This window comes from Scyliorhinus torazame, chromosome 4 (genome assembly GCF_047496885.1).
Source record: "Scyliorhinus torazame isolate Kashiwa2021f chromosome 4, sScyTor2.1, whole genome shotgun sequence".
NCBI classification, from domain to species: Eukaryota; Metazoa; Chordata; class Chondrichthyes; order Carcharhiniformes; family Scyliorhinidae; genus Scyliorhinus; species Scyliorhinus torazame.
Genome location: NC_092710.1, coordinates 224,497,494 through 224,511,005, shown reverse-complemented (window position 1 = coordinate 224,511,005; position 13,512 = coordinate 224,497,494). Strand labels below are relative to the sequence as shown.

The window sequence follows — 13,512 nt, the reverse complement described above, 5'->3', positions numbered from 1 at the left end:
AGGTGCAGTCTCACCAATGCAGTACTCCAGGTGCAGTCACACCAATGCAGTACTCCAGGTGCAGTCTCACCAATGCAGTCCTCCAGGTGCAGTCACACCAATGCAGTACTCCAGGTGCAGTCACACCAATGCAGTACTCCAGGTGCAGTCTCACCAATGCAGTACTCTAGGCGCAGTCTCACCAATGCAGTACTCCAGGTGCAGTCTCACCAATGCAGTACTCCAGGTGCAGTCTCACCAAAGTAGAACTCCAGATGCAGTCTCATCAATGCTTGGTGAGACTTTGGTGTGCTTAAGCAATACTTCCACTGCCTGGACTGATTAGTAGGGGCCCTGCAGTATTCTAGGGCAGGCATGTGAAGATTCACGGTATTCTGACGCACAACCTCACTGTCATGAGGGCAGAGCTCTTGCCATTGTGCACCATGTGTGCGTGCATACTCTCTACACAGAATCTGTATTACAATTTTGAGGGAAAACTATGGATAGTAGAATGGAATATTACAGTAAATCGGACGACCAATAGTAACCATAGGAGGCAACAAGATGATTTGCAAAGGGGTGTTGCACGGAGTTATTTTGATTGAAGTTGATAATTAAATAATTTCATATACCCGAGAAAGTACATTTTATTTCGCTCGTTGCAAGAACTTAATCTTAATACATATTAAAATTAACACACCGAATGAAAATGTAAAAGATAAACTTTTTTTTCTGATGCATCATGTTGCTTTTAATTACTTAACTGATGTAAAAAGAATGACGGTTCACTACGAGGTGTGAAGGGGACATGATGCTACTTGGCTGTTTATCCATATTTGCTGTGCTTTAGCAGTGAATCACTCTCCTCTCTCTCTCAGAGCCTGAACACTGCTCCATACATTGGGGGTCGCCTCGGACAGGCGCGCGCTGACGTCGCCACTCTCTCTGGCGTCCGCTTTAAATGTTTGGTGTTGCTTTTTGCATTGGAGTCCGATCGGGGACAGAGAGAGGGAGAGGCCAAGAGACACCGCTGCGGCAACAGAGCTCCGCTTCTCACCCGGGGCAGCGATGTTCGCCTACATTGGACACGATCACCCATGAAGCATCGTCTGCTTTCTACCTCGCCTGAACCCTGTTGATAAATCCAGCCTTCGCCATGAGCTGTCTGGATGTTATGTACCAAGTGTATGGTCCCCAGCCTTATTTTACAGCAACTTACAGTCCTTACCACCATCAGGTAAGTTTAGAAAGTCGGCGGGAAATAATCAATCATTTGGTAGATACTATTTACATATTATTCCAATAATTCATTCATTTGATTCAAATTAGCAGTTTATACGAAACACTAAAATGAATTTCTTTTAAAATTTCGAACACTCCCTCTGGACATTAGTTAGTCTAATGTTTTTTTCTGGGAATATAGGCATGCCTTTTCTGGAAATACATTATGAAATTCTAACTGCTGTGCCGTTAGTGGACCTGCTTTCCCAGAACCTGATAAAGTTGCACCAACATTTACAGCAGTGTTTGTTTTAAGCAGGGGGACAGTCTGTACCCCTTCTCATGACTACCGGCCAATACCCAACTCTGGAAACTGCGTGTATTTAAACTACCGTTATTTGCCGTTGTAATAGTGATATAGTCCTGTGGCACTCATTTTGACAACACTACCAACTCTCCTGGGAATTCCATAACCCTCTACACGTTGTTTTTGTTACTAATTAAAAATAAAGCCATCGATAATTACTGTGACCCAACTAGACATGCCCTGTTACTTGTACTTTTTAAGCACTAGTGTGGATTTGAAGGAAATCAATGAGGAACAATTCTCATTCATTGCAAGTTCCAAACTATAGGGTCGAAGCTTTAGATTTAGACATTGATGACTCACTGGGTGCTAAGTGGCTCCACACAGCGCTGTGAACATGGCTTTCCCCCTTATTTTGCAGAAACTAGCTTTTTACTCGAAAATGCAAGAAGCGGCGGACAGCACAAACATCAGCGGGTCATTTTCTGTGCACGGATCTGCGATCAAAGAGGAAGAATCGCGCAGTGAAAAAGAGCGTCCACCCGAAGCGGAATATCTCAGCTCCCGATGCGTCCTGTTCACTTACTTCCAGGGTGACATTAGCAGTGTTGTTGATGAACATTTTACAAGGGCACTGAGCCAGCCCAGCAGTTACTCTCCCGCCAGCAGCGGCTCCAAACCTTCAAGAGGCAGCGCCAGTTCTTGGAGAGGTGGGTTCAGTGAAAGCGGCAGTCAGCGGCCGATATCCGGGCACGGGCACTGGTACACTCCCCTCCCCCCCAAATCTTCCAAAGCATAAGTTTCAATTACTAGATTAGTGATCAGTAGAATTACTGAAATTTGGTGTCAAATTGAGGGACTTTTGCGGGACGCTTGGAATGTCTTGTTCTAGTTGAAAATTACACCTAATGTTCGCACCAATAAACATTAATAATAGTGCGCACCGAGTTAGATGTTAGATTGGGTAGGAATGTTAACAGATTTCAGAATGCAGCCTAAACACAGCGAGATCTATTTCGTCTTTTCATTAATCGTGTCTTAGATCCGCTGCTTACAAATTAAAAATGGGGCAATCGCAAGTGAGCTCTTGACAGTAACAAGCGTGAGGACGGCTTGGCCAGTAGACACCGGTTATCTTGGTTGTAAATCACAGCGGCAGATCCATGATTGATTTCATTCCATGTGTTTCACCCAATTAGATTGCTCTGTTAGATTGAATGGAAATTGCATTGTTTATTTTTACAAATTACCGAAATTCTCCATTTTTGGTTCATTTCTGCCATTTGACTTGTCTGGTGTTGGTGCAGTGGAATGATGGCTTCGGGCACATCTTCAATTACAGTTTCACTAAATTCTGTGCAACTTCAGCCCACTTCCTGCAGATTGCAACACAGCCCCATTTGCACCAAAAGGGTGTCGGCAAACTGAACGCGAGTTGCGCCATTGTGTACTTTTTAATTGGAATCAACGCATATTGTTAAAGTTTGGGTTTTGAGCTCCCATTTGTGCATAATGCTCTCACGCTAAGCTGATTCGGTTTGCAACTGAAACTTGAGCTCTTCGTGACAGTCGCCTGAAGTTATTCTCAACATTCAGGTAACCAAAGATACTTACCAATTCTAAAGTTTGAAATTGAAAATACTGTAAGGACATTCTTTGGAGTTTTAATTTCTCAAGTGCGTTCCATTATTAAGTACCTCTTCAGTGCACAGTATCTCTAAAATAAATTTGACCTCGTTATCGGAAAGTCACAGAATACTTCGATTTCACTATAACTAGTTTTTGTAACGTGTTTTGATGCAACTGTCTCCAATGAAGTACGATCGGTTCAAACGCAAAACATTTCTTTTTTAAAAATGCGAAGGGTAATTTGCCAAGTAGAAAAGTGTTATTTTGAAATTTAGTTGCCGAAAGAGATTATCTTTATGTTATCAATGGAGTCTTTCCATCAAGTTAAGGGGGCAGGGAAAATAATTGTGATTGTTTTACAATACATTATATGCTCAAAGTAATGTGGAATCTGTTATTCTAATTGTTTTATTGTGGGAATGTACATAGTTTGTTTTTTTAATGATTTTAATTGAAGTTTCTGGACCAGTGGAATGTACATCACGGTTGTTGATAATTCCATTTTTTCTTCTTTATTTCCAGAGGGAGCCTTCCCAATGAACCAACGGAGTTTTCCTCCTTCTTTCTGGAACAGTGCTTATCAACCCTCCATGTCAGCAAGCCTAAGTAGCAGTCTCGGCAATGCCCTGGCTGGAGCTCCCACTGAGCTGCCCTTTGGAGCTGACCCATATTCAAGTGCCACTCTGCACACCCATCTACACCAAGGAGCTCCTGAGCCCTGGCACCACCATCATTACTCATTGGGCAGTGCCATCAATACACAGAGCTCTGTCTACACACGGCCCAGCATGCATGATGTATACGGGATGGGTACATCTTTTGACCCACGCTACAGTTCACTGTTAGTGCCATCAGTGAGGCCACATCGGCTTCCTCCTGTCCCTACACCCCAGTGTGATCTGAACAAGAGTGACACTGCCTCCGCATGGACCACAGGGGCTTTCACAGGGCCCACCAGTGACATGAGCCAAACCCTCAACTTCAATGTGGATGCAGGTAAATACTTCCAAAGAGAGTGCATGCAGAAATCAAGAAATGGAAAAGGTTTCAAAAGCTGAAATTGTTTGTTGTCTGTAAAAGTTAAATAAAGCTGTATCAGGTGAGAGAAGTACTTATGAAGTACACACTGTTGCAGAGGAAAATGGTCACTCCCTGGTGAGTTCAATAAAGATGAAATAATCTGCAATGATTCTATTTGCAGATACACCACCCAGTGCAGAGTCAAGCTGTACAGATCAGAAAAGGCTTAAGTTCAATGCCTATATTGTTTATTCATTCATGGAATGGACATTGTTGGCAAGGCTGGTATTTGTTGCACATTTCAAATTTCTCTTGAGAAGGTGGCCCAAAACCGCCTTCTAAAACTGCTGCATTCTAACTGGTGTAGGTACCCCCACAGTGCTGTTCGGGAGGGAGTTCCAGGATTTGTGATCCAGCGACAGTGTAGGAATGGCAATATCATTCCAAGTCAGGATGGTGTGTGACTTTGAAAGGGAACTTTCAGGTGGTGGTGTTCCCATGTATTGGCTGCCCTTATCCTTCTGGATGGTAGAGGCTGTGGGTTCAGAAAGTCCTGTTGAATGAGCCTTGGTGAGTTTCTCCAGTGTATCTTGTATATGGTTGCTGGTGGTGAAGAGATTGAATGCTTAAGATGACGGATGAGGTGCCAGTCAAGCAGACTGCTTTGTCCTGGATGGTGTTGAGCTTCTGGGGTGTTTTGGAGCTGCACTCATCCAGGCAAGTGGAGAGTTCTCCATTGCACTCCTGATTTGTATCTTGTGTATGGTAGACAGGTTTTGGGGAGATCAAAGATGATTTACCCGCCTCAGATTTCAAAGTTAAATTCAGCCAAGGTGCTTGTGGGGTGCCAAGACTAGCCTCAGAGCCCTCGGGTAGAGACCAATCAAGTGATCCCTGCTGAAAGACACAGAGCTCAATTTGTGAGATGAAACTAGCATTTGATACAAATGCAGTGTGTCTTATAATGAAGTAGCTCACTTAAATTTATTGTCTGAGTTCAGACATGGCAAATGTTTTGGCAGGAATGAAAGAATGGTTGGAACCTAGGAAATTATAGTCCAACATGAGTCAGCACCTTTGAAGAGAAAAGTAAAACAATTGCCAGGACTCTATTGCAAACTATTATATATCCTCTATGATGGCAGCATCCTCCTGTAGGCCACAAGTGCTCCTGGCCAGCTGCTGGCTCCAGGCTATAAAACATTCAGTGAGGTTGTTCTGTAATATATTTTGGAAATATTACTCAGCCGCATTGTTCATAAAGGGGAAAAGTCAAAGTGGCTTACATTGCTTTGAACCCAGATAGTCCACTACCATCTAGATTTGGCCCAAAACATTGAGCAGCTTACAAACTACAGTTTTAGTTTCACTGCAAAACAAAAGAGGTGAATCAGAAATTACACTGATTTGGTGACTAAGGTAGTGTTTTAAATGCCTGAAGCTTACAAGCAGACAATTGCAAAGGGTAAAGACCTGTACATTTTTGAGGTCTTATGCTAATGAAAGAATAGGTTAAGAATAAATTAACAAGGCTGAACTGAGGATGAAAATTGTGTAGGACAGTTAATTTGCCATTTAGGATGACCAAGATCATTGAGATCTTACTTAATTAATTTTCTGAGCTTCTACTGGAGGCTGGCTGTCAGACCCTCCATTATTATGATCATTAACATTTGCTAAGGAACTCTGTGTAACATCAAGGGGATATTCCATAGCATAGGTTGCGAGTTATGGGATAAGTTGACAAAATGGATTTTAATTAAATATAATACATTGTTTTACAATATTAATATTTGTGCAGAATACAGTACAGCAACCCCATCAAAGCATTTCAACAATTAAATAGAATTAAAGGTTTACACTTCATTTGATATAAAGATTTATTCATCATCTGACTGCCCTGATAACATTATTATTTTATTGTAATTTGAAACAAACCTGTTGGACTTTAATCTGGTGTTGTAAGGCCTCTTACTGTGCTCACCCCAGTCCAATGTCAGCATCTCCACATCATTACTATTTTATGTTCACATACCAGACATGTATTGTCATTTAATATATATTTTGACATTTTCTTTTATTCTGCTTTTATTGTTTACATCCTTAATATGGATATCAGCTGAAGGTGAAAGTGATACTATATGATATTGGATGCATTTTAAATCCCTTCATGTGAACTCCAGTATTAGGAATTTGTGAAATAACACATTGTTCAAACATTCCAAGTCTGTATTATAGTCTAAGAGTGTGTCTGTTGCGAAACAATTAAACATTGATTTTGCATTCGTAGTAAATCATCCCATCAGGGTATAGACTGAAAAGCTACATTTAAGAGCAGTAAAATAAAACCGAAAATGCTGGAAAAAATACAGTCGGTCTAACAGCATCTGTGGAGAGAGACACAGAGTTAACGTTTCGAGTCTGTATGACTCTTCTTCAGAGAAGTAAGCTCGTTACGCGGTAATTAAAATGGACTTCTTCAGAAGTAAATCAAATCTAGATTTGGAAAAATAGGCCAGGCAACTATATTCATGTATGGGTCTCTGGTATTAACTGATTAAGGGAGGCTACACATTCATGATCATAGACAGCCTTTATTGGTGAGGCTGAAATAATCTGAAAAGGGACCTTTGGTCTTGATTCAAATAAATTTAACAAAGAGTTGCAAGGTTTTGTATTAGTAGAGGCATGGGTCGCAAATATTTATGCAATTGTGGCAACCTTTACTTTTCCTACTAGATTTATAAATGAAGATCAACTTGGATGGTGTCAGGAACAATAATGTTCAGTATTGTTTGTGCTATTTAAAGTCTCTTTGCAAACTGCAATTCGTGTCACAATGTAAAGAAATCCTTGCTAGTATTAGTTGCTAAAAAGTGTGTTATTGAAAACCTGTGACTTAAAAGTGTTGATTTGTAGAAGAAAGGTTGCCAGTAAAGGAAAGAACGATAAAACCTTGAGAGATGAACTGTTCATCCTTCAAAATTGTGCTGATCGATATCATATTGTTTAGTCTGAAAATATAAAAGCAGTGTGCCATGAGCAAGAAAAGCAAGGTTGTGTGCTAATCAGATCATGAAGCTTTGATTTAACAAAATTGTGTAGTGTATACCGTGATCCAGGTAATTAAAGTGATAGGCTTTCACTGACTTTCCAATAAACTTGGATTATCTTTGCTCTGATCAAATTTTTACTTTCTTAAATGACAGACCATATGTAGAATCTTAATGAATTAGCTTGGTTGGAGAAAAACCTGATCTTATACAATGGACCATCATTATTACCTCGAGGCAAATACTTTACATTATTGCCAGATATTTGGAATAATTGTCTATTTTATTATGTCATTGTACTGAAATCATTAGGACCACCTTTACATTTTGTATCACTAAACACTTAGTGACCAATTTTAGCTTTGTGTGCCAGAAGTACATGTCAGGAATTTGGGCCCATAAATCGTGTATGTTTTCAAATTTCTTATTTACAGTTCTTGTATACAAAATCTGTGTTAGAACACTAAAGTTGAACATATGCCCTCTAGTTTAATCTTGTACTTCCAGCTGCACCTAACATTAAAGCTAATGGAAAGAAGGTCTGTGCATCTAAGTGTTGGAAGCTTACAGGCTCTGCTCAACCAGAGCCTAATTTTTAAATTTTGAGAAGGAACAGGAATATCTCAATGATCAGAGATGTCCAGTTTTTCTTAACATTAACAAAAACATTTAAAGTGAGTCCATAATGATGTCAAGGGAAGCAAAGGACATTTTTAATATGGCTAATGCAGGGCCGGATCCATATTCGACCAAGCAATTTCTAAAGCTAGTCCCATACCTGCGGCTTTAATGTGCATGTGGGTTCAAACCAACTCCTAACTAATATTGCAACTTTCACAATGATGCACACTTAAAACAACTTCACATCTGGGTAATATAAGTGCATATTCAGTGCAATACAGTTGAACAGCATCCTTAGATGGTTCATAGCACCTTACCACATTTAATTGGCTTAAATTCAAACCTAGATTTAATGATTTTAAATGGAATTATTTTTAAAGCTAACGTTCAATCATTTTAAATGTATGCTATTGCTACGAGCAAAAGTTTTTACTGCCTGCAGCCAGTGTCAGCCTCAGATATTCCAACGTCAGCTAAAGCACAGGTTAGATGCTCTAATTTTTTTGGCCCAATGGTGTTCCTTAATCCCAATCTCAGAGTGCCTCCTGATACACACCGGTCATTCTAAGGCCTTAGCATGATATTTTGTGCCAAAGTATGAATAGCGCATGCCACTAAGTTATTTGGGAATTATGTCATGGCCACATATTGAAGTTATTTTATGTAGAATTTGGCAGTTGACATGGAAAGAAGATATGTGTCCAATTAGCCTAGACTGGATTCAAGCCCAAGCCTCATGTGAAAATCTAGTGTAATAATACACAGTGGGAAGTCTTGTGGGAGCAGTGTGAACTTTGGAGGAACGTCAGTTTCCAGTCCCACTTCATGACTTGATAGCCACAGAAGCTGCCTGTGTAATGTGGCCAAATTAGTGGTTCACTGATGTACTTTGGGGAAGGAAATCTGCCATCCTTGTCTTGCCTGGTCTGGCCTACATATGACTTCCGACCCACAGCAAAGTATTTGGCTCTTTAATACCTTCAGAAATGACTGGGCAAACCACCCAATTCGAGGAAAATTCGGGATGGGCAACCGATGCTGGCCTGGCCAACAGAGTCCACATCCCCTGAACGAATAAAAAATAGGTTGATTATCAACCTGTAAATCCTTCCACTATGCCTGGTGGTCGGCAGTGAGAGCGGGAGAGTTTCCTGATCAGCCATAATGCAGAAGGCAATGGTAAACCACTGCAGCACTTTGCGGAGCATAACCATGGGCCAATCCAATTGAAGTCCAACATCTGGGCTGTTTAGCACACTGGGCTAAATCGCTGGCTTTGAAAGCAGTCCAAGGCAGGCCAGCAGCACGGTTCAATTCCCGTGCCAGCCTCCCCGAACAGGCACCCGAATGTGGTGACTAGGGGCTTTTCACAGTAACTTCATTTGAAGCCTACTTGTGACAATAAGTAATTTTCTTTTCATTTCTTAGAACAGCGTACCTGAAGGAGGAGGCGGATTAACACACTGCTATTCGGTCCCAACGTTAGGTATCAGATGTCTGTAACTTGTTCACATTTCCCACGACTTGCAATTTGATGGCAGGTCCCAATCTATCTACGGCCAATTAAATAGCTCTGTTCCAGGTATATACTTGCCCGATATGATTCCACTCTACAAAATGAAACCACAGATGTACAGCTACAATGGTGTGGGCTGAATTACATTGTCTGCGTATAGATTGCATACACATAAGTGCACGTATGTGTATTTCCACACCAATGCAGCCCTATTAGACTTCACAAATGCACTAAGTATCCCCATGCATTAATATGCATTATTGACAATTGTCTCAGCTTTCTGCGATTGACAGACTCGAACTGTAAATTGTCGGGGGAAATGTTTCGATAAATGGAAAAAATAGACGCCGCGGAAACCTTGTTACCTAGTTCTAGCAATCGACACATTTAAGAAGAGCAGATTGATTGGAAAATATCGAAGTCAGAAAGTAAAGCAGAAATAGGGGCGAGTGGAGCTTTTAAAATGAACTGTCCCGATTGAATGAATCGAGCTCTGCACCTACACTTGCATTGCATTGGTTGCACAATCATCTGTTGAAGCCGCCTAAAGAAGTTTAAATTTGCAATCGGAATTACTTAAGTAAGAGGAATTGCAGACCTTTTTTCCGACAGCGGCGATTTCGCTGTTCGAGAAAAGAATTTCACTTTTCGGCCCGTCAGGTTATCAATATCAAATCGCACCAATGATTGAGATGATGTTACATTTTGAAATGTACTGAATTAGAGAAAGGCAGCAATGTTGTTGAGTATGCAGCAGTCGCTTGTGTCTCGCAGTATAGTCCATCCTCGCACTATTGTTTAAGGCAATTAATTTACTAGAAGAATGGAAGCCGCTGTGAACACAGTAACGTTCTTCAGCAGGTGTATTACAAGAGGCAAGTTTTTTACAGCACTAAGTACAGCGCATGCCGAGAGCGGCGCTGTCGGTGCTGTCGGAGAAAAAGATGCACCAAATGCTTGGACACGTTTACAGCATTTTCAGCATAGCTAGATATCTAATCTATCTTAATACCTGTGTCAATTCCAGTAGGAATGAGCTTTGATACCACTGGGATACATGTTAATCGTTTCCAGCAGGCATTCTTTTACAGGCGTGTTCAACTATTAATCTAAACTCCAGGCAATGGGGGTCATTTTAGACACGTCGAAATGTTCAAATTATCACAGGGTGGAAAAAGCTATCAACTCGCCTCGCGACGCTTCATTCCATTAAACTCGCTAAATAAATCTGTTGTTGATGTGTATTTCCCGACGAACACAGCTCTATTAGACTTGAAACAGAGGAACACTGTAGCACAGTGTTTAGCACTGTGGCTTCACAGCGCCAGGGTCCAGGTTCAATTCCCGGCCCCAGGTTCGATTCCCAGCTTGGGTCACTGTCTGTGCGGAATCTGCACGTTCTCACCATGTCTGCGTGGGTTTCCTCCGGGTGCTCCCACAAGTCCCGAAAGACATCCTGTTAGGCAATTTGGACATTCTGAATTCACACTCTGTACCCGGACAGACGTCGGAATGTGGCGACTAGGGGCTTTTCACAGTAATTTCATTGCAGTGTTAATGTAAACCTACTTGTGACAATAACAATTATTATTATTAACGCTTGTAACCGGCAGTAATAAACTGGGCTATTCCCATGACCGTTAAGAAGATGTTCTGTTCCTCTAGGGGCTGGTGCGTATCTGATTTGATTTGAATGATTTATGCGCAGTTGGGTGAAGTTTCTCTCTATCTTACTATTTCAATGCTTTATTTGTTCTGACCTTCAGAGCACAGCTCTGGTTCTATATCTCTGTCCCTGTTCTGCTCATACATCCTTTTCCACTTCTTTTGCCTTTTTTTTTTACATTCCCAGGTCTGGCGCACCAGGAAAAAAACAAGGATCTTTACTGGTTTTAGAGCACTCAGCACCTACCTCGCTCGGCTCCCCCTGTATTTTCTACCTGAAACGTTTCCCTTCTTCTATTGTACAGTGTATAACAGATTTTGATCTCGGTTTCAGCTCGCCGTTACTCCCTATGTGGTGGACCCTGTTAAGCTGAATGTTTTTACACAGCAAAACGCTTCAATCAAAAACAAAATTAAAAACAATTGTTTTTCAAACTACAAACTTCTCGAACAGTCGGTGGGCAAGACTGGTCGAAGCTTAAAGACGTGACAGCGACCTTTGAAAGGCCACACCTTGAACCTCTGAGGAACATTGTGAGAAGGAGCGCTTTTGGAAGCGGGTGGATTTGAACAAACTTTCAGAAATGCAATCGTTCTTTTTGAAAACGCACACACACAAACACACACATCTCTGAACCAAATTCTGCTTCGATCCAATGGACGTGTCAGGGGGGTTTCAAGAAATCGGCAGCCTGAGCGTTTCTAAAGAGGACGAGCTGTCCGGGTTGGGGGGGGGAATGGGGGGGAGGGGGTTCATTAATAAAATGCTCGGAGATTTTGTTTCAATGCTTATAGTGAGAGAAGCACTAAAGGTGGGGAAGAGATGGTAAGTTCACCCCAAAGGCCGAAAACAGTTAAGAATGCAGCACCACGCGGACTGGTGGATTAGTCCTGGGAGGGACTGGCATTGTTTTCTCTCCTCAACGTGACTCGGCGATTAAAGAACCCATTTAAATGGACACGTTTGAATGGGATCCTTGCACACACGGCCTCCCCCCGCTCGAAGGGGAGCAGCTGTTTGGGACAACTGTGCAAACTGCTGGCCTCCCAGTGAGAGGGTTCCGCACTGAGTGTGGGAGCTGACACAAGTGGACAATGCTGAAAGGGAGAGAGCTAAGCAGTGGGAAGAAATGGTCTCCACAAGAAGCAAAGGAAAGCGTGGCCGGGGGCAAGGGGAGGGGGGGCGGGGTACCAGTTTCAGTTTACAGCAGCATTTTTGTGACAGATGACCTCCAGTTGATGAATTCTGTGTGTTTTTTTTGCTGTTGCCGTTTTTAGCTGTTTTGTAACTGTCAGAAAAGAACCGCTGAATGGAAGTAAAAGTAGTTTTAAAAAGTACCTCTGTAAAAATAGATTGTATAAAATTTTACTCTTTTGACAAGGCGACGCTCGTTTTTTTTAATGTGAATATTTGTTCAGTTTATTTCAATGTTTGTTCATTCATTAAACTTTGCTGTTTGGGAAAGTGAATTGAAGCCGGGAGTTGCATTCTGAACGGTTGCTGTCATTTGAGGAGGAAGGTAGTAAGTTGGTTTGGGGTTCACAATCAAAAGTCGTGCATTGCAAGATCTGTACCCGGTGACTGGTTATTTGCGGCTGTTTTGTTTGAGCTGCAATCCCAGCGGTTTAATGGACAATAAATTGAGAATGAGATGTGTCAGACAGAAATGAGCGAGGGTTAGTGACCGCACTCCAGCGAGACGAGGTGTCCAGTGCTGCCACTTTATAACAGGGAGGTTAAGCAGAGGTAACACCCCTTGCCAGCCTCCCCGAACAGGCGCCGGAATGTGGCGACTAGGGGCTTTCCACAGTAACTTCATTTGAAGCCTACTTGTGACAATAAGCGATTTTCATTTCATTTCACTGTGGGGAACAGAAACATCCTTACTTTCCCCACATTACAGCAGTCTTATTCCTCGCCACGTGTGCCAGTTTTGGCAGCAGGTTTAGAATATGTCTGCTAGCTCTCAGTATTTGGGTATAAAATGGTGAGGATTAATTTGATGTTTTAGCTTCACAATCTCGTCGTTATAACCCCCCTCCACACACACACACACTCCTGTCCAAATGTTTATAGCCCCAGACATGGTATTTACTTAGATCCCTTGCTCTCTCACGACTTTTCAAACTAGCCCAGCTCCAGGACTTCGCCCCTTTAACTGTGGACAGTAAAGAGGCAGAGAGAGAGAGGGACCCATCTTCGATGCTTCCATTTCCTTCTCTCGCATTGGGATATTACTGAAATAGCTGAGTAATTTGCAACACTTTCTAATTTCTGGAACAGGGGAGAAGCAATGGCTGCGGCCTAACAGAGTAGAGGCACTATATATATGTGTGTGTGTGTGTGTGTGTGTGTATGTGTGTTTAAGGCCTGCCAGGCACTGATAAATACGGACTGGTTCAATATGAGATTTCTGTATTTAAATTACGGCTCTGCATTGGTCAGCCGACGATTTTCCGTCAATTCCACTCCCATAGTCACAAAATCGCGAGCTCAC

The 13,512-nt window shown here is 42.0% G+C and overlaps 1 protein-coding gene across 2 annotated transcripts; it reads left to right on the top strand.

The window, feature by feature from the left end:
- The first annotated feature begins 803 nt into the window (after window positions 1–803).
- On the top strand, window positions 804–12,484 carry vgll2a (vestigial-like family member 2a). Of its 2 annotated transcripts, none has more exons than XM_072499406.1 (4): window positions 804–1,219; window positions 1,932–2,220; window positions 3,662–4,135; window positions 11,202–12,484. In XM_072499406.1, exons 1-4 carry the CDS (start codon window positions 1,139–1,141, stop codon window positions 11,243–11,245), a joined length of 888 nt encoding a protein of 295 aa, XP_072355507.1. In that variant the 5' UTR covers window positions 804–1,138; the 3' UTR covers window positions 11,246–12,484. The 2 variants fall into 2 exon arrangements, with proteins under 2 accessions (XP_072355507.1, XP_072355508.1); XM_072499407.1 differs by having other exon boundaries at window positions 809–1,219; window positions 11,349–12,484.
- The last annotated feature ends 1,028 nt before the right edge of the window (window positions 12,485–13,512 follow it).